Here is a 27,979-nt window from a genome sequence, read left to right on the forward strand (position 1 = left end):
ATAAAAAGTGCTAATAAGACTATATGTGGTTGTATTTTATTTAAGTATTATTCGTCACAAATTCTCTTACGAAAATAGTAGTAAGTGAAGGAAAGATATTTTTTATATTGTGCAAGCCTCACTAAATTTCATATCAACTGTAATTCGCTAAACCTAAGTTGCTAGCTAAAACTAAATCGTGATAATTCTGATGGAGGAATATTTTTACAAGTTTGTTTTCTCACTTTCTTATGCCACTATTAATTAGTTCGATATATTTTGATACTATACTAGATATTGATAAAACCTGGATTTCAAAGTCACAGAATAGTGTGGAATATAGGCAAGAATTGAACAATTTTTTAGACTTTGCATCTGCGAATGCATCCTCCGATGGCATGATAAAGTGTCCATGTCCTAAATGCAAGTTTCAACTTATGCAAACAAGAGAGGATGCATACGATCATCTGTTGTTACAACCATTTCCCCTAGATATACTATTTGGCTGCGTCATGGTGAGAAGCCGGTTGAAGAGAGATCTGGATTGGGACGAGTAGATGAAAATATGATATCCCAAGTAAATCAAATGCATCAAATGGTCAACGAGGCATTCAATTTCACGATGCAACATGGGAGTGAGGACATCACAACAATCGAACATGCAGAAGATGATGAAGACGTGTTACCTTACTTATATGAAGGTCCAAGTCGCGTGGTGTGGGATTTTAACGATCTACTGTCAGATGGAGAGCAGGAGTTATATCTCGGATGCTCAAAGTACTCCAAATTATCATTCTTAGTGAAACTTTATCATTTCAAGTGTATGTGCAGTGTGAGTGACAAGGCAATGTCCATGATTCTTGACTTACTGCAGGACGCATTCGAACAAGAAAAACTTCCAAAGGCAGTGTATGAAGCCAGGAAGACAATAAGAAAGTTGGGTATTGAATATAACAAGATAGATGCTTGTCCAAATGATTGTATGCTGTATCGAGGTGATGATGAGAACTTGACTAAGTGCAAGAAATGTGAGTGTTCAAGATGGAAGTAGAAGACTAAAAAGGGCTCTATTGTTAGGCTCAACGTACCTATGAAGAGAAATGGAAAACCTATAGCAGTCAAGACTCTTCGTTATTTTCCTGTCATACCACGGTTGCAATAGTTATTCATGTGCAGCAAGACATCAAGTGATATGTTATGGCATAAACAGGCGTGTAATAACGATGGTTTCTTTAGGCATCCAATGGATGCTGAAGCATGGAAAAAGTTTGATGCAAAGTATACTAATTTTTCGACGGATCTGCGCAATGTTTGCCTAGCCTTGGCAAGCGATGGATTTAATCTCTTTGGGAATATGAGCACAAAGTATTCTATCTGGCCTGTGATTCTTATTCTGTATAATTTTCTACCCTGGCTTTGCATGAAACAGACATCTTTCATTCTATCCACGCTTATTCCTGGGCTGAAAATGCCAGGTAACGACATAGATGTTTACTTGCAGCCTTTGATAGATGAGTTGAAGCAATTATGGGATGGCATTGAAACGTATGATGCCAAAGAGGGAAACACTTTCAAGATGTGTGCGGTACTGATGTGGACTATCAGCGACTTTCTAGGATTGGAAAACCTATCTGGTTGGAATACGCACAGTGTATTAGCCTGTCCTACGTGTAACCTGGATGCTAAGTCACATCAGCTGAAATATAGTAAAAAATGGTGTTTCATGGGCCATCGTCGCTTTTTGAATCAGGGACACAAATACAGACTAGACCAAAATAGATTTGACGGGTAGGTCAAAGGTAGAGATCCACCAAAGAAGTTATCCGGAACAGATGTATTGAGGCAACAGTCTAATGTGCACCTTTCATTTGGGAAGAGTTCAACTGTGACATCCAAAAAAAGACGCAATGGTCAGAATGCGGATGAAGATGACTCGCATTGGAAAAAGAAGAATGTTTTCTTTGACCTCCCGTACTGGGAGGATCAGATGTTGCGTCATAACCTCGATGTGATGCATATAGAAAAAAATGTGTGTGATAATGTGGTCTTCACTATCCTAAACGATAGCGGCAAATCAAAAGACAATCTTAAAGCTCACAGAGATTTACAATGCATGGGCATAAGGCTTGAATTATGGCCGGGGAAAGGTGGTAAATATCCAGTCACAATATTTACGATGTCAAATTCACAGAGGGATGTATTCCTGAAGACTTTGCAGAATGTGGTCTTTCCAGATGGTTACTCTAGCAATGTTGATGTTGTATTGATTTGTGACAGCGCAAGTTATTTGGGTTAAAAAGTCATGACTACCATATTCTGATGGAACAATTACTCCTAATTTTGGTGAAGAATGCACTTCTGAGTCAGGTGTCCAATGTGATTGCAAATTTGTCATCATTTTTCTGAGAACTTTGTGGGAAAGCCATAAACCCTATGCAGCTTGCTGAGCTTCAGAATCATGTTGTGCAAACCCTGTGTCAGATGGAAATGATTTTTTTCCATCCTTCTTCACCGTCATGGTTCACCTCACGGTGCATCTTGTTGATGAGGTTACTCTTGGTGGACCAGTACATTATCGGTGGATGTATCCAATAGAAAGATTAGCTTGCTGATAAACCCCTTTAGTACACTCAGTTGAATTAATTGTGTATATACTAAGCGTTTTATTGTATTTATAAAAAAGGTATTTAGGACGTCTGAAGCAATATGTTCGTAATAGGGCACAACCAGAAGGCTCAATTGCAGAAGACTATTTATCTGGTCCTGACTTTCTGTTCTAGATATTTGGATAATATTGAGACTAGAATCAACCGACCAGGGCGAGTTGATGATGAGCACGTTGATGATTTTCATAATTCAGGGGAAAGTATGTTCCTAGCTATTGGAAAGGCATTAGGGGCTGTTTGGCATTTCGAACTCACTCCAATGGAAAAACATCAAGCTCATCGTCATGTGCTAGTCAACTGCGTTGCCGTGGTTCCGTTTGTTGAGTAAGTATACACATGTATTTCTAAAACACCAATATAACTCTTTTCTCCCAGTGACTAGTTAGACTAATTTTCTTTTCTCCCATAAAGTACATTTAGGGAAAAGACAAAGCGAAGCTTGCGTCATCAGACAAGGTCGCAAGCTAAGATAGATAGTGTCGTCCATGCAGAATTTCCTCGGTGGTTCAAACATGAGGTTGACAGAATACTAATCTGACCAATGTGTTTTTAGCCTGGAATTAGTACTATATAAAAACCGATTTTAATATAAAGTATGAATGTTATGTGGTTCCAGGTTCCTATGGAAAGTACACTTCATTCGAAAGACTTGAAGTTGTTTGCGTGCGGTCCCATGATTCAGGCAAGACGTTTTGGGGCGTACAATGTTAACGGATACAAGTTTAGAACTATCATAAAGGAAAACAGGCTGAAAACACAAAATAATGGAGTATATGTATCATCTAATACAAGAAGTTATGCAAGTATGTGTGATAATAGAGTGGTTGTTGGTGGTGTTCCGTATTACGGAAAAATTGTAGACATAATTGAATTGAATTATAACTGTTCCTTCACAGTGGTATTGTTCAAATGTGTTTGGGCTGATACCACTACCAGTAGAGGTATCAAACAAGACCATTTGGGGCTTACCAGCGTTAATTTCTCTCGTCCGATACACACTGGTAATCGAGAAGAAGATGAACCGTACATATTGGCATCGGAAGCTCAGCTTGTATACTATGTGGATGATGAAGTAGCTAAGGAATGGAGTGTTGTGGTTCTTGTGAAACCACGGGATTTGTATGACATGGGAGAAGAGAATGAAGAAGTTGAAGTTGGTTTTTCTCCACAGCCAGTTGAACATGTCAGCGGAAGGTGACATTGGAGATTTACTGTTGACAAGAGAGGATGATATAGAAGACCTCATAGAAAATGCTTCAGAGAATTTCGATGATGTCGTGTGGTGCTTAAATGAAGCATTTTAATGTAATTTAAAAAGGATCTTTTTGTCATAAACTAAGTTAAATAAACTCAACATTGTACGTTGTTTTCTTTGGTTACTTTATACTTGTATAGTTTTTATTTGCAGTTAAATATTTATGTTATTGTGAATTTTCATGAGTAAAAGTAGATTTTTCGTTTCTTTCAACGATTTTAATACAGAAAAGTTAGTTTACGTTAAATCCTTAATGCTGTTTCAGTTGTTGTTTTTCTTAGGGTTGCATTTTTGATAATCTTGCTATCTATTATTCAATATAATTTCACTAGTGTTATGTTTTGAAAACACTAGTGAACATAATAGGACCAATAAAAATTGAGGACTTTTCGTCATCTTCTGCAAGCACAACAATTGCTACAGAACTTCTGTTTAAGAAATTTTCCCAAACTACTAATAAGGGAGATGGTAATTGTCGAAAATTTGCGTTTACTTTTAAAATTGTCTTAGCATATTGTCGTTTGATTTTTTTTTCTAAGTCAATATTTAATGACTTCGGAGTTCTCAGTTTCTTCTATGTATACTCATTTTGTTATGTTCATGTTGATATTTCAATCTTACCTGAATATTCTGGAGAAATAGTTCCTGACAGTTTAGATGGAGAAGAGTCTGATTCAGAAGACAATTTAGATGATATCTCCTCTGTTGTAGTTGACAGATCCATGCAGTTTGATCTCAATAAGGTTTCGGAAGAAAACAATGAAACTTTAGAAGACCAACAAAGACAAGATGATATACATGTTAAGAAAATGTGCTTTGATCTGAACAAAAGACCATGGTATGGAGATGAAATATCAGATCCTGTAAAACGTGAAGCCCATAGATTCTTGACAGAGTATTTTTTGCGAGGTCAATACGATGTTGGAGAGAAATTTTGATCTTTTATTATAAGAGTTACGTTGATTCCCTTAATTTAATGATTTGGGTCGCAATTGTACATGTTTATCTACTTTTAGAGTTTCTTGATTTAGATTTAGTAAGGCATAACTTCAAAGAGGCGTAACTTTGATTTATGCTCTCTAGAACTTTATTTTAACTTTATAAATTCAGAGTATGATTTTATTTTCTTCTTTTACATCCATGTTTGAATGCAAATTTAAATGCCAATAAAGTAAACAAGAAAATCTTATTAGTAAATTTGTTCACATGAGTTAACATATATAGCTTATTTAACTTGTGAATTTTTTTACGTAAAACGAATGTAGAAAAAGTGTTACGAGTTTACGTAACAATGATTTAAACATATGTAGTTTAAGATAGTAGTCTTTACTTAACTAGATTATACCCAGATGGTTATTACTAAAGAAAACATTGCAATATGTGGTAATACGCATTTTGCGGCGGTTTAAACAAAACCGCCGTAAAATGTAAAACAAAAACTCATCCTGTGGTACATATAGTGGCGGTTTTCGAAAAGACGCCGCTAAATGCAAAGTTGATTGAAATATAGCGATGGTTCGAGAAAAACCATTGCTAAATGTAGGCCTGATTGCAGCCCCAACCCCTAACTACCGCTATATGCGCTGGAGGTTACAAAATTTTCGTCGCTATCTGCCGAAATTCTTGTAGTGAATAGTAAACTACCAATAAATTATCACAAATAACTCAATTGAGGGTCTTTCAAATATATATTCATAATTTATGACAAGTGGTTGTAGTTACCTAATTAAATGTTTTTAAAGAGTATTTTATATTCAAGTGTTTTAATGAAAAGAGTAACAAGTATCTTCCCACCACTTTTTTAAAGACCTCTTCCGTTGAGTATATGAATATACTTGTAGTGGATCAAAATTAAACATTTAACAAAGTCAGACTCAGAATACCAAATGATCTTTAACTTTATTTTTTAACTTCATATATGTGAACATGTAATGTTTTGTTATAACAAAACCTTTTTTACTATACTATTTAGTGATTCATTCTTAATTTACCTAAATTTCTACCAAAGATATCAATGATGTGTAACTGTAAGTGTACAGGTTCGGTATCCATCAAACTACTGTTGAAGCATAAAAAATTTTTTTATACACTTTTAAATTTTATAATTTTCTTGTGACACTTAATGAGACTATACTTGTCTTCTTTAGAATTGAGTATATAACCTTATTCATAATTTTACATGCCATCTATTCTATTATATAAAAATCAAATTTTTGCACTTAATGATGGAGCTGACGTGGCATGCTCTGGAGAGTGTTTCCCGATTTAATTATTTTAACTCATTCATTTCAATTTATTACATGACTTAATTATATCAACTAATTGATTTGATTAGATATTTAAATATTAATATAATTTATTATAATTAATTAATTATACTACATTAATTATAATTCGTTATATTATTGAATTGATTTTTTTATTTATGAAGTCTAAAATAAAATAAATAATTTATTGTTTTATTCTAATTAAATTTATTAAATTTAATTATATATTATATATGAATTAATGTTAATTTATAAATTATTTTACATTCAATCAAATAAATGGTAAATTACTTTAAATTATATACACACAGAAAAATGAATTTAAATGTGGTTTATATAGTATAGATAATATTAAATTAAGAATGGTGTATTTTTAAGAGTTTTGGTGTGATTTAATTATATTAGCTAATTGATTTGATTAGATATTTAAATATGATTGTAATTTATTATAGTATATAATACTTGATTAATTTTATTACATTAATTGTAATTCCTTATATTAGTTAATTGGTTTATTCATTTATAAAGTCTGAAATAAAATAAATAATTTATTGTTTATTCTAATTGAATTCATTAAATTTAATTATATTATATATAAATTAAAGATAATTTATAAATCACCTTATTTCCTTAGTCTTTTATATTCCATGAATTGTTAATTTTTAAGTTTTATATTTCCGTAAGCAAAAGTAATATAAGGTAAAACTTTTTTCATTCTAAACGGAATTATTCTATTTATTATTAACTAATATCATCATTAGACTTGATTTATTAAAAATATAAAATAATTTTATATAACAAATTATTAATTAAACTCATTCTAAAACGTAAGCAAAATAAATTAATTTTTTAGGCGGCCCAATGTAGATCCATAATTTATACAACAATCAAACAAAGCATAGAATTTGTGAATGGTGATAAAAGGGGAATAAGAAAGTAAGACCCACACAATGTCGGCTTGCTTACCTCCATTGTATCTTAATAAAACATGGACTTACGGAGACTAATCCCGATTCTAAGCTGGGCAGATAGAAAATCTATCCGGATCTCGTACAATTAATTTCAACCCGCACCTAAAGTCCTCTTTTAGTCTTTTTGGGTCTTCTCTCTCCCAGCAAACAAGCATATACGCCAGCAATGGAGAACGGCGGCTTGGCACTAGCAACTTCAGAACAGCGAAGACGAGAAGACTGGTTGCTCATACGGCGACGGAATGATGACGGAGTTGTGCCGACGAGGAGGCCGACGACGATCGGAGATGCTAATGTGACCAGAGAGGTTAGATAGCGGACCGGTAAGAGGAGATTTTCACTAATGTTGTTGTCGTTTAGATCGCCGTCGCACTAGAATGCTCTCTATCTGTAACTGATGGAGGTGAGCTGCTACAAGAAAGGCATGAATTCAGATCTTATTTTCATACCTTTTTTTTTACTCAGTACATTTTGATTTATCAGTATTTATGATGTAGAATAAGTGTTTTATTTTTAACTCAAATCTTTTTTCGTTTTTTAAATCATCAAGACAGATTTTTTCTTCTTTTGGATTATGGAGGATATGTGATTTTTGATGCACTCCAATTTTAAAATGATTTACCAAAAAATATACCTCTTCTTAGTTGCTATAAAATTCTAAAAGGTGTGGTCCTACAATCTTACCATACGTACTTGCTAGAATTTACATTTGCTTTTATTTTTTTCACTAGATATAAGAGTTTATACCGACAAAAAATAACAAAGTTTGAGTCACTCTTGCTTTCACATCCTACAAAAAGCATAATGTATATCTTTGATAAGAAATAATACGCACATCACAACAAAATTGAGAATCAGATTATTTCTTACTTCTTTGTTTATTATTCTCATCTTGAAGACTTAAATTTCCTCCTCCCGTATGGGTGACAACTAACAAGAGAGGTTTGTATTAGAAAAGTTTGTGCTAAGCATCCTCAAGTAGTGTTGATTGTTGGGGACCAAGCAGTATAGCCTCCACTGATTTAACATTCAAAATTCTAGACTAAATCAATCACATTAAACAAAGATGCATATGGAGGGAAAAAAAGAGAGAACCATAATAAGAGCATGACTAACACATATGCATGTTTGTCGTTAATCTTAACCATTTTCTAAATAACACTTAATTCTCATGCATGATTGTCATCATAATAATTGAAATCGCGTAGCCTAATCCATTTAGCAACTTAAAAGTGGGGTTTTAACCAATTTTTTTGTAGCAAATACCGAAAAATATTACCAACGACTTCTCTTGAATATTCAAAGAGGATGTATGAATTTTCGAGATATAAGAACAGTAGGAAGAATAATTTATGCTATGTATAGAGATGCATGCTTCACCCTTGAACTCTTGCAAGATGACAGAGAATTCATAGATGCAATTAAGGAAGCAAGCTCGTGGGCCTTAGGATCATATGTTAGGAGGTTATTTGTCATTCTATTAACATCCAACAATATCTTAATACCAGAACATGTATGGAATAGATGTTAGCATAAACTCTCAGATGATATTTTGTATCGACAGAGAATCGTGATGAACATGAGGGGTGAGTTTTTATTAATTGCAATTATAAAAATTATTGATCAATTATAAAAATTCTTTATTATTGGTGTTCCGGTGATGTTACTGAGAAATATTGACCAATTCAATGGTCTTTGTAATGGTACAAGGCTACAAGTTAGGAAGCTTGAAAATTATGTCATAGAATGTGAAGTCTTAACGCGTAACAATGTTGATCATATTACTTTGATTCCAAGAATGAATATGGCACCAACAAATGAAATCGTCCTAATTAGATTTCAACAAAGACAGTTTTCATAATAGTATCGTTTACCATGACAATTAATAAATCTCAGGGACAAACTTTATCTCATGTTAGATTGTACTTGCCCAAACCAATTTTTACACATGACCAACTATATGTGACACTTTCAAGAGTTAAAAGTAAGAGGTTTAAAAATTTTACTTATAAATCACGTAAGAATATCTGCAAATTCAACCATTAATGTTGTTTATAGAAAAATCTTTAAAAAAATAGAATTCTAATATAAATATTTTAATTTTATTTTAAATTCTGTATCAATGTATAATTATTTTACTTTAAAAAAAGTATAAAATGATTATTACTCAATATTTTTAAGTTAAACTTTGATTTTAATTGTAACTTTATAAATTTTTTAAAATAATAATTATTGTATTTTTTTTTAATATCTAATCATATAATTTTTTTTTATTTTTATAAATTTTTCCGTGCTGAGCACGGTTCATACACTAGTTAAAATACAAAAATAATAAAAATATAATTACTTTTATTGAATTAATATACAAACATCAACTACATTTATGTCAAAAAATTATATGAGATAATAATTTAATAAAATATGAGATATTAATGATAAAAAATTTTCCTGAATATATAGATGGAATCCTTTAATTTGTCCGTCTATATATTTATTTGTATCTTACGACACAAAAAATATCCGCATAACAATTATCTCATTAACATTGCTATTGAGAAACAACTTCTTATATCCATCTACGATAACTCAAGATCAAAATATATTACAGTGTCATTATAATTCTAAATAAGTCTTTCCATAAAATTGAAAGAAAATTCTCCTTATATCTAATGCCTTATTTTTGAGTGAGACCTTTTACAATAAAATATATTTTATATTTTCATATTATCCATTTAGTTTATTTAATTTTCAATACCAAAGACTTAATACTTTTAGGTAACTAATGAGATGAGTCTCAAATATTATCATTTTTATGGATTTAAACTTTTTACTTTTGGCGCTAATACATGATATCTCATAAATTAGATTAGATTTGATTTAAATTTTAAATATCTAAATATATGATACATAATTTAAATTAAATGTGATCTCAATAGATTAGATCAGATTTAATTTAAATTTTTGACAAATCTTTTAAATTTAATTCTAATTAAATAATTTTGAATTTAATTTTGATATAATTCAACAATGTACCTCGTCCCCCTTAAATGCTTACATCTTAAGTAATTTCCAAATTTAAACTAAATTTAACCAATTTAGTTAGATGTAGTCTAGATTTAGTAAATTTCTCATGGTTATTTGTACTCTAAGTAACTTCAAAAAATCTATATTTCTTGCTCTTGAAGTTGATATACTTGTATTTGAGGCGACTTTTTAGTCTTCTTAATTTCTAAAGCCGACAAAATATAATTTTTCTAGTAATCAATTCCTTAAATATGATAAGATTATAATTTTACTTCTTGACTCTAGAATAATGAAATTATTTTTTTGAACACGTATCATTAAATTCAATTAAAATATGATTCAGTTTTAAAGTTAAAATATTCAAAATTTTGGTTACAGTGTACAATAATAACTAGTATATAATGTTACGTTTGATTCTGAGTACAAGATAAGACAAGACACTGAAAATAAGATATAAAAAACAGAAATACAAAAATTAATATTTTTGTATTTTATTTGGTGATAAACTAGAACAAATTATAAAAGTCTAATTTATTCTCATTTTTTTATTAAAAAAATGTAGGAAATATATAATAATAAGAAAATATAATTATAAAAAATTAATAAGAATAATGAAAGAAAAAAATTGTGTCTTTTGTTAGTCTTTTTGTATTTTTTTTATCATGATGGACACAAAATATATTAATTCAGTGTCTTTAAATACAATATCTTAATTTATATCTCATTTATTAAACATGATTTTATATTTCTATATCTCTATTTCAGTATACTGTATTTATAAACAAACCCAGTCTAATTGTTTTTTTAGTATCTTCATTATATGATTTGAGATTTGAAGCAAAGATGTTCAAATATTTATTGCCAACCATGCCACACAAATTTTTATTAATAAATTATATTTTTACAACATATATAGTTTAATAGAAAATAACTCCATCATCATTATTATAAATGAAATATAATTTTAACTTTATAAAATTTACTTATATGACATACAAAAATTGGAATAATTAAGTGTTTCGTTTTTTTTAATTAAAAAAATAATAAAATAATGATATATGAATGGAATAACAATAATTGAAATAGTGGCAACAACAATAATAAAGTAATAACAATAATAAGCATATTAAATCATATAACAAAATCATTAATTCTTTATACAATTATATTTTGACAACATGTATTTTTTAATAAAAGTTTTTTTTATTAAAGTATTAGATCTAAATAAATATATTATCATGTAATAAGCATATAAAATCATCAGCAATTGTTATAAAAGTTAAAATCAATCAGCACATCAATTATATTAAAAAAAAATGTAGGTTAAATTTCTGTTTTCTCATGGAATACATGAAAATAAGGATAATTAAATTATTTTAGTTTAAAAAATTTAAGATAATAATAAAATATCATATAGAAGGAATAATATTGTTAACAATAATAATAGAAGAAAACAATAGGATATTAAAATAAGATTGTAATAAAAATAACATATATAAATCAAAATATTAGATTAATTTAAATATATAACTGTTATTATATTTATCTATTATTATTTAAAGTTCAATTGAGAGAGAAAATTACAATAATCTCCGATCATTAATCAAACGATTTTAATCAAACACCTTAGTTTATTATAAAATTTAATTAATAAATCCCTCTCTGATATTTTATTTCCTTAAAAACTTGGTTTATTCTACGAAGCACGTATACCTATGATCCATATACACTGACACGGACATAGGATACGACACGATATGGGACACTTTGACACGCAAATTTTAAAATCTTATAAGATATGAGAATACGCATACATATAAAATATAAATTAATTTTTTAAATTATTTTTAATGTCTTATTTTAATTATATCAAGTATTTAAAATATTTTTTATTTTAATAAATAATAATATATACTATATCTAAATTTATTTCAAAAATATATGTTAACAATAAGACTGGATACGCTGACACGTGATGGTATTTAGGTGTGTCCAAGCGTGAAGAATTTTTTACTTTTTATTAAGACACGATTGGACACAGGAGACACTCGTATCGGATGAGTGTCGGTGAGTGTCGTGTCTGAAATGTGTCCGACACACGGACACGACAACTCAACGAAGTGTCCGTCCTTATACTAAGAGCTTGTTTGTGTGAGCTTCTAAGAATTTTTTTTATGTTTAGATATCTCATACAAAAAATCTTTTTATTTATCAATTTATGTTTGGATATAACTATATAAAAGTACTTTTTTGTTTATTTATTACGTGAAAAACATCTTTTTTTAAAGAATTTTTTTTAAAAAAAGATGTAAATTGTAATTTCTCAAATTTTTTTTATTTTTCTAGTGCTTCTACTTTACTACTAAAAATTTACTAAAAATTTTAAAAAATATAAAAAAGTCTTTTTTATTAACTTAATGAGGTCCAAATAAACACTAACACTGACATGAAATAAAACACGCAGTCACACAATTTTTTTTAATAAATTTTAACTATTTTAAAATATAAATTAATATTTTAATTATTTTAAATATTTTTTAATTATATTAAATATTTAAAATAATATTTTTGTGTTAATAAATAATAATATATATTATTATTAAGCTCATTTTAAAAATATAAATAAAGAATAAAATTAAGAACGATTAACATGTGTTGATATTTAAATATATTTAAAAATATTTTATAATTTTTATTAAAATATAATTAAATATGAAAAACACTTATATTAAACTACTGTTGTATCTAAAATGTGTATATATTATATACAAACACATTAACTTAATTAAATGTCTGTGTTTAATAGAGTTTATGTCAAGTTATTAAAAATTAATGAGATGTTTAAATTTTTTAAAATAAATAATATTTTGATATTTTATCTTAAAAATAAATAAAATTTTAATTAATTAAAAATATAAAAATAAAAAAATTTAAATATCTAAGTGTATGTATGTTAAGTTGTTAACACCGATATCCTAAAATAAAAAAAAGTCAGATACCTGTCTTTTTCTTTCTTTTAATTATGTTCAAAAGAGAATGATCTTTTATTTTATTATTTTTTCTTTTGGAATCTCGAAATTCACGTCAAATAAATTTCAATCGCATCATCCCATATTTTCCGCCCAAAATAACATTTCCCCCGCGCTCGCCCCCCTCTGAGCAAGAAAAAGACAGAGCTGAGAAAATGGCGGAAAGTGAAGCAAATCGCGAGAAAATGGACCAACAGATGAAGAAGAAAGGTCACAGGCGCGTGATCGCTTTCACCGGAGCTGCTGCGGTGGTCGCAATCGCCGCTAACCTCGCCCTCACCTTCATCAAGTACCATAAGGAGAAGAAATCAAGCAAGAAATGTACTCTTACTCTCTTTCTCTTCCAACACGTCAAGATTTTTGTGCACTACTATTACTTTCACTTCTCAGCAACTTGGAAGAAAAAATTGTGTCATGAAAATTGAGTTTTTTTTTTTGAAATTTTTATTTACTGAAAAGATTGCTTTGGTGAAACTTTGTAGATCTCGCGGGTTTGTATGTGCGCGTTAACCTAACTGCATCTGAGATTCTCAAGTTAACTGATCAAATTATTGCAAAGTCAAACAAGGTCCACGATTCTATTGCAGCTGTGCCATTGGACAAGGTACTCTCGATTCAATTAAGATAATTTGTTTTGGAAATTTTGAATTTGTTTATGTTCTGAAATTTCTAATTTTTTATGTATGCTGTTACTCATTAGTGTGGTGGTTTAGGTAGCAAAGTAAGGAGAATTTTGTTGTATGCATGTTTGTAACAACTGTTGGCCTGTTGCGTTAGTGCATTTAATGTCTTCTTTTCTTTTCTTTTCCTCCTTCATATTATGTATATATTTGTAAGCTGATTGTCTTAATTGTGTTGATTAATGCCTCAGGTTACGTACTCGAATGTTATATCACCTCTGGCAGAACTTCAAGCGCAACAATTTCCGTTGATCCAGTCTTGTGTGTTTCCAAAGATGGTATCAACTCGGGAGGATGTGCGCAAAGCAAGTGCTGAAGCAGAGCAAAGGATAGATGCTCATATTGACATGTGCAGGTTCGCTACTGGTGGTTTATAGAAGATGCCATTTTTTTTAAAATAACTCTGTTTTTTACTCCCCTGTGTTTTTGATGGGGCAAGAATGCTTTATCAAGACAAGTGGTAGAGGCAGGATTTAATGATGCTTGTATTGTCTTCTCTTGACAGCGAGGATAGGCTCGCAATATTGTTAAACTGCATGCATAGCATATCATTATGAATGATCTTGCAAGTCACACCATAGTTAGTTTTGCAGATATTGTTAGTTTGTCTTTTCAAGATCACGTCTGTTAATAACACGATTTATGAAACTGAATGCTGTGTGGTTTCATGCAAATGTACTAGCAAACGCGAAGATGTATATATTGTAGTTAAAGCATTTGCAACAAAGGGAGAGTGGATAAATGCTGAAGCCAAATGCTTTGTTCAGATTCTGGTAAGTACTAAAAAAAGTGTCTATAACGTCTTTTTTTTTTTATTAATTATTTTTTATTTATCTTCTGATGAAACTTTGTCTGGAACTTATTGGCTTCAATTTGTTACTGTTTCTATGTTGCTAAAGGAACTGCACAAATTTCATCATTTAATATACTTTCTGATGAAAACCACAAAATCCACATATTGATACTTTCATAATCAGTGACAGGTGAGAGACTTTGAGAGAAATGGATTGAACCTCACTGCAAGCAAAAGAGAAGAATTGCTGCGTCTAAGAGCTCAGATTGATGAGTTAAGCTTTAGATATATCCAAAATCTCAATGACGATAGCAAATTTCTTCCCTTCAATGAGGCAGAGTTAGCTGGATTACCACAAGAGTTTCTCAAGGTTTAATTATTTTTATTCTTCTTACAATCCATTTAATGCGAGTAGAATGTTTCTGAAATATTTCCTTTTCAGTTCTGCTTCTTTGGCTACGTTCCAAGCCAACTATTTGCACTTAAGCTATTTCAATATTTTTATTTCTGATATCTTGTTTACTTTTAGCTGTTAGACATAAATTTCATGATATTTAATTTTTTCGGACACTCAGACATTGTGCCCTTGTGACTGTGATTGGCCCAAAATAATCGAAGTAAGGATAGTCATGTTGTTCATATGTATGGCTTGGTATCCGGTTTGGGAGTGGAGGGGACCTGGGTGACCTATTACCCTCAACCTTCTCTCCAGATAATTAAATTTCTGTCTTCTCGAACAAGAACACCATAACAAAGGAAGTAATATAATGAATGAATATAGCTCCGAAGTATGAATTAAACATGAAAAAGTTAAAGAGTAATTTTTCAAGGAGATATTTTATGAAAATCAAACCTGAAAAATACTTAAGGAAGTTAGTCAACCTGGAATTTAAGGTTTGAGATCAATGAGAACATCTTTAATAACAAATAATGGGCCAAAGCATCATTAATGCACAATGCCAGTTCTGTCTCCAGTTCTTTTGATTGCATAGTTAGTTGACTGCCCTAGATAAGCATAATATACCTGATTTAACGCTAGTCAAGCCCTTATGCGCTTTCTGTGGAGGCTGATTACTGCTAGTGCATGACCTTCCATTATTAAACATTTCTTTTTCCGCTACTGTTACACTGTTTGATCGATTACATTCCTCCAGTGTTTGGATAAATCTGAAGATGGAAAGTTGAAGATATACTTGCGAAGTCATCATGTTGCAGCTGTTCTTGAATTTTGCAAGGTATGGTGGATGATGTATATTCTAGTAGTGTTTGTTCAATTGTTATGTAATAAATATTATATTTTTATTGCTTGAAAATAGATGTTAAATTGGATTTTACACTTTCTATACCAATGATGAGAAACGGCTGGTTTTTCAAGTAGTATCTTCTGTTGTTTAAAAAATGATCTACTTTCCTTGTCAAGTGTTCTTGTTTTGGAATTTCTGAAATGATTGTGCAAGATTACTTTCCCTGTGACTTCGACATGGACCAAAAAGCCAGAATACACTTTCCCGTCATTGTTTTATTATTGTAAATCCCTCTTGCAGGAAGCATTAGTGTGTTTTACTTGACAATGAATTGCTTTAAAATACATTTTTATGAACAATTCAATGGATTATTATTTTCTAATTCTTTTGTAGATTTTGTTGGCTAATGTAACTTTTAACACTGTAGCAAACATATTTTTTGGGGTCCTTAGATGGTCCCAAGGCACCTAGCAAAGGGATTTATTGACTAAAAATATTTCTATATTAGAGCACTTGAATATTTACATTGGCATAAGAACAAATATTATCTATTTATCTTCTCAGAAAGAAAAGCCTCTAACTTCCCCTCCTCCTCCCCCCTCCCTCCATTGTTGTCTTGTTTATATTTTTCTTTTTAAAAAAGTGTACTAACCAGGTTTATACTGCTATATTGAGCTCATGAAGGTAGGAACTACAAGACGGATGGTATCAAGGGCATATGGGAATAGATGTGGAGAGGCCAATCTTTCTATTCTGGAAAATCTGGTAATTTTCACTGATGACATTACCCAAAATGTTCCTATATTTTAAATAGAAATTGAAAAATGTTCTCGTAATTTGACCATTGTATCAGTTAATTGACATGCAAGCAAGTTCGAGTTATCGTACTTAAAGTCTTAAATTACTGATAAAAGTTTAGTAAGTTATTTCATATGAATTCAATATTCTCTGTTTCAGTGATTTTATGACTTACTGATAATTGTTAAGAAAGTTTAGATTATTAGATTTATAGGGATAGATTGCACTTGTCAATCTGTATATTATTATGATGAGCAATTGAGCATTACCTTCAATTAGTTATTCTTCCCAAAGTTTGAATTAATTATGGGTTTTATTTTAGCATCTTTAGGAGCATGTTGCACTTTATGATTCTTGATTTGGTGATTGTTTTTAGACATGTTTATTATCAAGATCATTTACTAAGTTTGTTGATGATTGTATTTCATTGGCATGATTTAGGTGCAACAGCGCCATAAATATGCTCGTTTACTTGGCTATTCAAACTATGCAGAGTATGCTGTTGATGTTAGAATGGCAAAGACACCTATGAAGGTTTGTAAAATTTCAGTAAATATACTAATATATTAGCCACGAGAAGCACTAGAGAGCCAGTTAGATGAGATCATGAAGACATGAAAATCTCCTTTTGGTTTCTGTAGTTATTGGAAGAGGATTGTATTTGAGCTTCTATTTTTTATGTTTGGCCGATAAAAATTATATTTAAAATATAAATTTGTTTTTAGTTTTTCACTTCCTCTCTCTGTACTCACCTTTTCACATCTCGCAAGGGATATTGTTAGATGAATACATTCAGCAATTTGCAAATATTCTGAACTGTAAAACAATTATTGAGTGCTAAACCATTGAGATGGTCATCATTCTTGTAAGTCTTAACTCTTAAAGCAAGTCGAAGCCAACTACATCGTTTTGGAAAAGGTTACAAAAAACTAGTAAAAAAAAAAAATCTTGAAATTAGTAAAAAAAAAAAAGTCTAAGTCTTAACTCTTAAATCATGTTGGGGCATTTGCTCTTGTAGAAAACATTAGTGAAAGAGAACTGGACTGGCCCGGAGCATCTGTTTTAAGCTTTGCAAAAAAGATCCTTTTATGATGTAGCTCATTTTAGAGCACTTTTCTCTCAAAGCTATTCATTCTAGCTTATGGGACATTTTTCATTTTTACAAGTGCCATGGAGGAAGAGAGAGATAGAGAGAGCGAGCAAGCGAGAGAAAAGAGGGGGGAGGCTATTTTGGTCTTTTGATAGTGGCTTAATTATTTAGGTCTTTGGGTGCGGCCCTTTTCCGGATCCGTTAACGCGGGATGCTTGTGGAAAAAGTTTTTAATCTTAAAGTGCTTAAGCAAGTGGCCTTACTGCTTGCTGTGTTGCTGTTCCATGAGTTTAGTATAATCAACAACAGTCAATCCTTTGTGGCATAGATCAGATTTAACGTGTAATATAATGGATTAATATAGCTAATGCATAGTTTTCTTTCCTCAGATTTTTTATGATGCTTTTCTGTATTTCTTGATTTGGCTTCTATTTTTATATATATATTTTTTAATTTCATCCAGGTGTTTGAGTTCCTGGAGGATCTATCCACCAGTTTAACTGAGCTGGCCATGAAGGAACTTGATACATTGAAGAATTTGAAGGTTTGTTCAAGCTTGGTATATGCTTTTTGCCTGAATTTATAACTCCATTAACAGATTTGGTGTGATCATTTCAGAAGAGGGAGGAAGGGGAATTCCCATTTGGAATTGAGGACCTGCTGTATTATGTAAAACGGGTTGAAGACCAGAATTATGATCTTGACTTTGGCGAGCTCAATCAATACTTACCAATAAGTTTAGTTCTATCTGGGATCTTCAAAATTCTTCAAGATCTATTTGGTAATTTTACATCTGACAATTTGTCTGTCCTTATGTTATTATTGCCTTGACCATCAGATATCAGACATCAGACATCCAGTTCATGTGGAAGTAACTGGAAACGAATTTCGGAAAATATGTTAAAGAAATATTAGCTATCAAGTTTTCAATAATGTTTTTAAAGTAGTTCATTCATGGGTATCCATTTGTTTGACTTGATTAACCACTTGAATGGTTATGTAATTTTTCTCAAACTAAAATAATTTTATATAAACCTCCTTTGGATCTCCCGAGTTTTTAAAATTTCTATTTAGTAAATAACTACTAAATATACATTGAGACTCCTTTTTCTGTGCAGGTTTAAGGTTTGAGGAAATAGCAGGAGCTGATGTTTGGCATTCTGATGTTCGAGTGTTTTCAGTATTTGACTTAGGTTCTAGTGAAATCTTAGGTTACTGCTACCTTGATTTGTTTTCAAGGTTGCTACTTTTAACTACTTAAAATTATAGTTGTGCATTGATCGTTGTTTGATAATCTGTTGAAGAATGGGTTCATATTGTTCACTTTTACAGGGAAGGGAAATATGGTCATACTTGTGTCATGGCTCTCCAGAACAGTGCATTAACACTCAGTGGGGAACAGCAGGTTATTTTTTATTCGATAGACTAAAATCTCTTCTAATTCTTCAACTGTTGGCATCATTTCCTATGTAGAACAACAAAACAATAACAAAGCCTTAACCCACTAGGTAAGCAAAGCATCATTTTCTATGTATTTGGAGTTTTTCTCTCTACCTTTCCTTTGTAGATGTTCTCATGGCACTTTGAGCTGTCAAATCCTTTTCTTCATATCAGACGGACACACACTTAAAATGTAATTCAATGAACACCAAAAAGTGGTCATAACCTATCTGATAACATACATAATAATGTATGCCTGTCCTTAAAAGTGCATATGCTCTGTGAGTCAGACACATAACCTGAAAAGCATAAATTGAACACTACCTACCACATGATCTTAGCTTCCTTAATCTTTTCAAAGCATTTCAAGCACATTACTTTTATGAGAAAATTCTGACATGGAATGACAAAACCAATGCTAAATGAGGAGTTTAAAAGGATTATTCCATAAGAAAATAGCTAATCTAAAATGCAAAAGGATTATTCACTTTATTCTCTTAATTTTTGTCACCTGTTAATGTTTATGTAGATACCAGTTGCATTACTAATATCTCAAATTCAAAAAGATGGCAGCAGTAGTCCTGGGTTGTTGCGGTTCTCCGAAGTGGTCGGTCTATTCCACGAGTTTGGCCATGTGGTATGTTTGCTTTTGTATCCATGTGGCATGATTCCAATCAGCAGTGGTTCTTATAATTGCCTTGTTTAGGATTTGGAAATGGGAATAAAGTGAATATTTTCTGTATCTGAGATCCTTCTTCTGAATATCTATGCTTTTTTGTATTTGCTGGATTTCCAGTTTCTCTAGAAACTAGTACTACATTGTTCCAATCCTGCTGGTTATCCAATGTCCTGCCTTAAAATGAAAAGAAAAAAGGGTTCTCTCTTATGACACATGCTCTCGGAAACAATGTAACATATAAATGAGTTAGCTTAGTTTTTAGTTTATATTAATTGACTTGTATCCTAAAGTAATTAGCTTCTCCGGATATTATTTTCATCCTAGTTAACCCAAAAGTTTTTCTTTGCAAGTGTCTTCACAAGCATATTAATTCAACAATAGGGGGTATGGACTTGATGGAACTGGATTTTTTAATCATTTCTGCCATGCTCTGCTTTTGATCAAGATAGGTTCTGATTTTGAGTGAAAATTTCTGGATTTTTATGATTAGTTATTGCTCTTTCAAGTCTGTAGTTTGAATTTTCAATGGCAGTTTTTTTTCCTGTTGATGGTGCCAGATGTAGTATGTGTAGCTTGGTTTATTTGATTTTTTACGTATAACTCTGAAGTCTTTTCATAAAATGTTTAGATTCAACAAATTTGCAACCGCTCCTCGTTTGCAAGATTTTCTGGACTACGTGTTGATCCCGACTTCGTGGAAATACCTGCTCAACTCCTAGAAAACTGGTAAGCACTATTCTTTCTTTAGTTGGATTAGACACAAACTCATACTCACTCTTCCTACTTGTGGAAATTTTAGGTGTTATGAAACCAGCTGTCTGAAGTTGATTTCTGGATTTCATCAGGTGATTTTCATCAATTGTTTATGATAATTACATGGTTTGGCTTTTCTTGATTATGATGTAGTTATTAGTATAGGCTGTCTTTATCTAAAGCAAGTCTACTGAGAATTTTGAACATACTACACATTGTATAAACAATTTTTTGTTCTTTTATTGTGTCTTGCAGGATATTACAAAGCCGATAAAGGATGATACATGTGAATCAATCAAAAGATGGAGGGCTTCATTTTCGGCACTTAAATTGAAACAAGAGATTCTGTATTGTAAGTTTTTGAGTTTTTTATCTTGTCAGTCAACTGCATTGAAATTAGTAGCTTCTTTTAGACTGTAGTGCTTTTGTATTTTGCACTGGTATGACGACCTGAGCATAATAGTGCATATTATAACTCTGGATTTTATCTTTGCATGATGTGCTTGTTTTGTTAGTATAAAGTGAAAGTGTCCCTGTTGTGGGTTAGACAAGCAACTGAAATTGATCGTTTTTTCTTTTTGGAGTTAGCTAGCTGGCTAGTGAAATTCATTATGTTGAGAGAGAAGATTATACAACGTGAATACTTTCTTTCGATATCTATTTATCATTTAATAGCTGCTTGCTATCAGGTCTTTTTGATCAAATCATGCATTCTGCGGATAACATAGACATTCGGGAGTTATTCAAGCATCTTCATCCCAAGGTAAATGAATTTAAAATTAGTTAAATTTGAAGTTCAGTATCTGCAATGAAAGAATTGAAAAACGAAATTATGTAAATATCATTCTGCAGGTGATGTTAGGTTTGCCAGCATTAGAAGGAACCAATCCAGCTTCATGTTTTCCTTCTAGTGTTATTGGTTATGAAGCCGCTTGCTACAGCCGTGTATGGAGTGAGGTTTGAACAACCCCGATACTTCAATTGATACCATCATCACATTTTTAACACTTGATTTTTGTTGCGAGCATCCTTCATTTTCAATAATCCATATCTAGTTTCTATTGTTTGTTGTAATCGTTTTTCCTGATCATGATCATTGAGTCTGGAGTTAAAACAGAAACACTAAAGCATGGAATACCATTTAGCATGAGTTCTGTATCCAAATGTTACATACATATATCACTGTCTCGTTTTGTATGATAGTATAAAAATGATGACACAAGTTTGCATTTTCTTTTCTGAAATTATTTTTGCTGGACTTAATTATGATGAAATTGAAAAAGGAAACATAAATTTTCAGTTCTACACTTCCTTTTTTGTGTTCTTGTCTTGTTGGATCCCATGTTCTGTGTCCGTTTAGTCTGATTGCTACATGGCTGAACCTAAAAATGTTTCAGGTTTTTGCTGCTGATATTTTTGCCTCGAAGTTTTGCAATGATGTTGTAAATCAGCATGCTGGCATGCAATTTAGGAAGAAGGTAAAAAAATGGCTATTGCATTTTCTTTCATAAATTTTGTATTTTAAATTAAGATACTCTAATAGCTTGTCATAAAGTTAGTAGTATTAATCAACTTAGATTGGTCGAATGATCGGCTCACTCATTTGATAAGTGTTAGGGATTCGAATTCCATCTTGTATATGCAGCAACTAATTGGCCACTGACAAACTCTTAAATGGAGCTCCAATTTGCGGCGGATTAGTCTTTGACCTGTCGGGTTGATGGGTGCTATGGAAAACAAAAAAATAAAGTTAGTATTTATGTGTTTGATTTGAAACATTCGCAGGTATTGGCCCCCGGAGGAGCAAAGGATTCTATTGAAGTGTTGTCGGACTTTCTAGGAAGAGAACCTTCAATTCGAGCTTATATTGAGAATAAAGTCAAGTATATTCTGTAAGGCTCTAACCGACCAATATTTATCTGTTGACATTTTCTTAATCTTCAATGAATGTCAGTTGATAGGTTTCAGTTACCAGTTTCAATTTTTCCACAGGCAGCAATTTTTGTTTAAAGATTATTCTTCGTTGTAATAGTTAGCACATCCGCCCCCCCTTTTCTCTCTCCCCAGTTCGTTATTTTTGCTAATTATTATTACATCAAATAGTTTTGGACATCTTTCTTCTTAATCAACTAAGAATTTTCTTTTATGTATATTTTCTTTGAGATCATTTTCCCTGGTGTCTACTTGTCTTTGATGTTTCAAAGGGAATCTTCTCGGGTTTATTAACAGTAATAATGTGTCAAGGAATTATTGTTCCATGTTTTGGAAGTGCATTGTATTGTTACAACGTTGGTATTTTTTCATTTTTTGTTATACAAAGTTCCCTACTATATTTGCTGCGATAAGTAAGGTGATATTAAAAAGTAATTCATTATATATGGAATTATTTCTAACAGGAATCATTGTCAAATATGAAATATGAATGTGCATAATTTATTTTATATATTTTTTAAACGAACCAGTTATATGTAGTTTGGCCTTTTCGCCCTAAATTTCTAAAGGTTGTTTTAAACTTTTAATTTAATTTGTGGACAAAACGTTGACTTTGTTGTGCAGAAATATAAAATTCGTTAGGTCACGTTTGTCGCTTAAATTGACTGAAGTTTTCTTTTCCAATATTTTATGGCTATAATAATATTAGACCTATATTATAATTTTATAAAGCTGAAAATACTTAGTAAATTTCAATTCTTTAACTTGTATCTAATCTCGGTTGATAGTTTCAGAAATTATTAGATTATTCACAGTTTCACACCAAAAAGATGGTTAGATTACTCTATCAAATCAGTCATTTTAAATGATGGTGTATTAACTATTAATAGCCATTCAAGTATTTGTTCATTTACTCTTTTATTTATTAAATATATACAAAAATAGTAAAATTGAATTAGACGAGAAGGTAGTAAAATTGAATTAGACGAGAAGGTAAGTGGTTTATATTTAACTAAAACATTTTGGATTCAAATTATAGAAACTATTTTTTTTATAAATATGTATAATATAGGGTATTTTAGGAAAAAAATTAGGCATAAATTCTTTCATATTTCCATAATATAAAGTATAAATTATATATAGTATAGAAGTATATATATATATATATATATATATATATTAGAAAAGAAAAGAGCTCAACATAACTAAATAGAGCAAAAAGCAACAAAGAAAGATACAAATATAAAAAGATTTAAATTGTAATTATTTAGCATTGTCATTAACAACTAGAGGGATCTGCATCATTCTTCTCCTTGTAGTCTTGAATGATCTATGAATAATTTTTGCTAAATTTAGTGTTTTATTTTAGAAGATTTGTTCATTTCTTTTCAATTAAGTATTAATATAGGAAAAATAATTACCCATTTCTTAGGCTCTTCTATCGTCTTTCTTATTAGATATTATTGTTCAACTATCAAAGTATTGTTTTATTATATCTGGGATGGTCTAAAATCAACCATCCAAATATACTAGACGTACCAAAGGAAATTCACAATAAAAAAATAAGTGTTGAATATTCTTAACATTTTTCTTACATAATACATAAACATTATCACTTTGTTAGATAACTCCTAATTTACTCGACCTCTATTTTGTGTTAACCTTGCCAATTACAACAAAGTAAATAAATAATTCAACTTGTGGTAGCATCAAATTCCTCCATATAACTTTAGTAAAATGATAGCTTGTTATATGTTTCGAAAATATTTCTATTTGCAAGACTTGCGCAAAAGAATTAATAAAAAAAATATTTTTTTTTTCTTAATCCAACTTTCACAAAACCTATATTCTCTTTATGTTGTTAGTTTGCCTTACTATAAATTATGGAGCTAATTTACTGGTTCCAATTCGTGTTGGTATAGTTTCTGTCTCCATAAAAAAAATTTATATAGACTCTAATCTATTTTGATGAATCTTTTTTGTTTGAGATAGAAAAAAAACCCTTAGAAAATGCATCTTTTAAAATTACTTGTAATTAATTATCCTACTAAAATCGAATTTTTCTATTACAAATATCTCAGATTTCTAAAAAATTTGAGTTGAAAGCATCTCATTAGAATTTATATTATTATATAATACACAATTTTATTTCATAATAAACAGTTCTCCTTCCAAAAATGCTACTATTATTTAAATTATTACATAAGCACATCGTCTTCTTATTTTATATATTTTTAATATGTATTTTATATTTTTTATGTGTTCTATATTAAAGAATTTAAATTAATGCGTATTTAAATTATTGCATAAGCACACTATCTTATTGATTTGATGATTGAATTTTTTAATGACACATAGTATAGCTATAAGCCTAATATTGAAATTTAAAACTTTTATTGCAATATTATGCAAAATTGCCTTATGTTATTGAAAAATTGCCTTGATATTGAATTTGTAAACAGGACTTGCACACAATCTTTTGTTGGTATTACTATTTTTTTTTCAGTTTTCATTTCTTTGGACAATAAAAGTTAATTAAAAGTGATACTATATATTTATATTCAATTACTTCTTAAAATTTGGTACTTTATAAATCAATATTAAAATTATGTTGTTAAATTAATGATTATATTTTAAATATATAACAATAATATTATTAATTAGTTAAAGTAGAGAAATTATTGTGAAATAGTTCTTGACGTGTATCACACAATAATCGGCAAAACAGATTCAGTTATAGACCGACCTCAAAGATCGGAAACAAAACCGAAGAACAACTTTATCCCCCAAAACCGTCACCTCCAAAACAGACTACACCACTCAAACACGCCTCCATACTAATAACGGCTCTGACCATGAATATCGGAACCTACTAAGTCCACTACCAACCCAAAAACGTCTATAAAAACCAATCCTTTTCACCCATAAGGACGGAGGTTCTACACTTACTTCTGATTATTACTCTTTATTCGTTGATAACTCACGAACTTACTTGAGCGTCGGAGTGCTTTGTGCAGGTGCTCCCGCCGCCGTGTTTCAGAGGGTCGAGGCTGAACTCACACCCTTATACCTGGACGACGTATAACTCAGCCGCGTATCCAGGTGCTCGACTGAAGGCTACTAACCTCGGCCGCTGCGGACGAAACATTTGGCGCCCACTGTGGGGCCCGATATCTAACCCCACTTTATTTCCACTTTCCACTCTATTTTCTTCTTCTACGCAGGGTCCATCAATCTTGTGACATGGCTGACAACGGAGTTCCTCAACCCAGTCAGGCCGAACTCATGGCTCAGCTGGCCGAACTGCAAGCAGAAGTCAAGAGACTAGCTGAGCTATCCACCCAGAACAGCAAACAAGAGGAAAGCAACTCCAAAGGTCCAACCCAAGGTCAAGCCGATCTATTAGGTGTCAACCCCCCCAAGGAGAAGCTGACCTTGGACAACCCGTTTTCTGAGGAAATCACAAATTATCAGATGCCGAAGCATTTTACACTCCCTTCCTCTCTAGAGCCATATAAGGGGATTGGTGACCCCCGGGCTCACCTAAAGAAATTTCAATCTATGATGCTTTTTAACGGACCTAATAACGATCCTGTGCTTTGCAGAGCTTTCCCTACCTATCTTGACTGGGCTGCTCTGCTTTGGTTTTCGAAATTGTCTGCAGGATCAATCGCTTCCTTCGAAGAGCTAGCTAGGTCTTTCATCGACTATTTTGCAGCAGCTCGGATCTATGTACATGGATCGGACTACCTCAGTACCATCCGCCAGGGCCCACAAGAAAGCTTAAAGGATTATATGACCAGGTTCACGGATGCCACCATGGAAATACCTGACCTAAACCCGGCCGTCCACCTACATGCCCTCAAAGCCGGTCCCAGACCCGGAAAATTCAGAGAAATAATCGCGGTGACCAAACCAAAAACACTGGATGAGTTTCGGGAAAGAGCAGCAGGGCAAATGGAAATCGAAGAGCTCCGAGAGGCCGACAAAACCGATAGGAGACCAAGAAAAGAGGATGACAGACCTTCCAGATCGGCGAACACTAAAGACCTCGGCAAACCCTTCAAGCTCACCCCAAAATTCGATAACTACACCAGGTTCAATACAAAGAGAGAAAAGATAATCAAAGAAATACTCAATGCCAAGATTATAAAACCACCAATCAGAGCAGGGAGCTACCAAGATCAGCGATTCGTCGACAAAAGCAAACATTGTGCCTTCCACCAGAAATATGGTCATACAACCGACGAATGCGTGATAGCTAAAGATCTCCTAGAAAGATTGGCACGACAAGGCCTCTTGGATAAGTACATCGAGGGGAGAAAACACAGGGAAAGCAACAAGGAAGAACGTCAGCAAACCTCGGCCAACAAAGACACCAACAAATGGTCAAACAACAACCCACCCAAAGGGGTCATAAATTGCATATCCGGGGGGTTCGCAGGAGGAGGAGAAACAATCTCAGCAAGAAAAAGAAGCTACCGTGCAATGTTAGCAATCGAAGGAACAACACCGCCAAACAAAAATACATATGACCTGGAAATCACTTTCAACCAAGCTGACGTATGCTCGGCCGCTCCGAATTCAGACGACCCGGTGGTAATATCTATCCAGACGGGTGATCTTTTGGTAAGAAAAGTCCTTTTGGACCCAGGTAGCAGTGCAGATGTCCTTTTTCATTCTACTTTTTCAAAAATGAATCTATCTGAAAAACTAGTACAGCCCTCATCCGGAGAATTAGTAGGGTTCTCTGGTGAGAGAGTACCGATCAAAGGTTACATATGGCTAAGGACAACGATGGGAAACAATCCGTTATCAAGGACCTTAGACATACAGTACCTAATAGTTGACTGCCCTAGTCCTTATAATATCATCCTCGGAAGACCTATGTTCAGAGCAGTCGTATCTACTTATCATTTGTGTGTTAAGTTTCAGGCACAAGATAACAAAATAGCGACAATACATTCTGACCGGCAACAAGCTCGGCAATGCTATAATTCCAGTTTAAAGAGATCGGACACAAGCCATAAACAAAATGAGGTCCAATCAATACATGGCACAGAAGTTTTGTCTCTGGCCGAGCTTGATCCTCGAGGAGACACCCAGGAAAGACCTCAGCCAGCAGATGAGCTACATAAAATCCAACTAACCCAAGTCTCGGGACAGGTAACTTACATCGGCCAAGCACTAAAAGGACAACAGAGATCGGAACTGATAAAGTTACTACAAGACAATGCTGATTTATTTGCATGGACCCCGGCAGATATGCCCGGCATTAGCCCAGACATCATCTGCCACAAACTGGCCACGAATAGGACAAGCCGACCTATAGCCCAGAAAAAGAGAAACCTCGGTGCGGAGAAATCAAAAGCGCCCTAG

At 32.0% G+C, this 27,979-nt stretch overlaps 3 protein-coding genes across 3 annotated transcripts; all 3 read left to right on the forward strand.

Annotated features, from left to right (window-relative positions):
• The first annotated feature begins 400 nt into the window (after nt 1-400).
• On the forward strand, nt 401-4,838 carry LOC107620200 (uncharacterized). The gene is made up of 9 exons (XM_016322400.1): nt 401-1,026; nt 1,156-1,288; nt 1,409-1,630; nt 1,772-2,261; nt 2,461-2,563; nt 2,760-2,969; nt 3,066-3,162; nt 3,262-3,839; nt 4,469-4,838. Exons 1-9 carry the CDS (start codon nt 401-403, stop codon nt 4,836-4,838), a joined length of 2,829 nt encoding a protein of 942 aa, XP_016177886.1.
• Nucleotides 4,839-13,249: 8,411 nt separating this feature from the next.
• Nucleotides 13,250-22,835, forward strand: LOC107623713 (Zincin-like metalloproteases family protein). The gene is made up of 20 exons (XM_016326061.3): nt 13,250-13,512; nt 13,674-13,795; nt 14,063-14,226; nt 14,554-14,644; nt 14,855-15,034; nt 15,819-15,899; nt 16,593-16,673; nt 17,148-17,240; nt 18,260-18,340; nt 18,415-18,577; nt 18,915-19,035; nt 19,129-19,201; nt 19,766-19,873; nt 20,544-20,641; nt 20,715-20,760; nt 20,924-21,020; nt 21,358-21,431; nt 21,521-21,625; nt 22,066-22,146; nt 22,454-22,835. Exons 1-20 carry the CDS (start codon nt 13,347-13,349, stop codon nt 22,562-22,564), a joined length of 2,136 nt encoding a protein of 711 aa, XP_016181547.1. The 5' UTR covers nt 13,250-13,346; the 3' UTR covers nt 22,565-22,835.
• A 3,008-nt stretch (nt 22,836-25,843) lies between these two features.
• LOC148579224 (uncharacterized) lies at nt 25,844-27,979 on the forward strand. The gene has a single exon (XM_088489206.1). The coding sequence runs from the start codon at nt 25,844-25,846 to the stop codon at nt 27,977-27,979; it is 2,136 nt and encodes a 711-aa protein (XP_088345332.1).

This window comes from Arachis ipaensis, chromosome B10, assembly GCF_059453495.1.
Source record: "Arachis ipaensis isolate K30076 ecotype BB chromosome B10, ASM5945349v1, whole genome shotgun sequence".
NCBI classification, from domain to species: domain Eukaryota; kingdom Viridiplantae; phylum Streptophyta; class Magnoliopsida; order Fabales; family Fabaceae; genus Arachis; species Arachis ipaensis.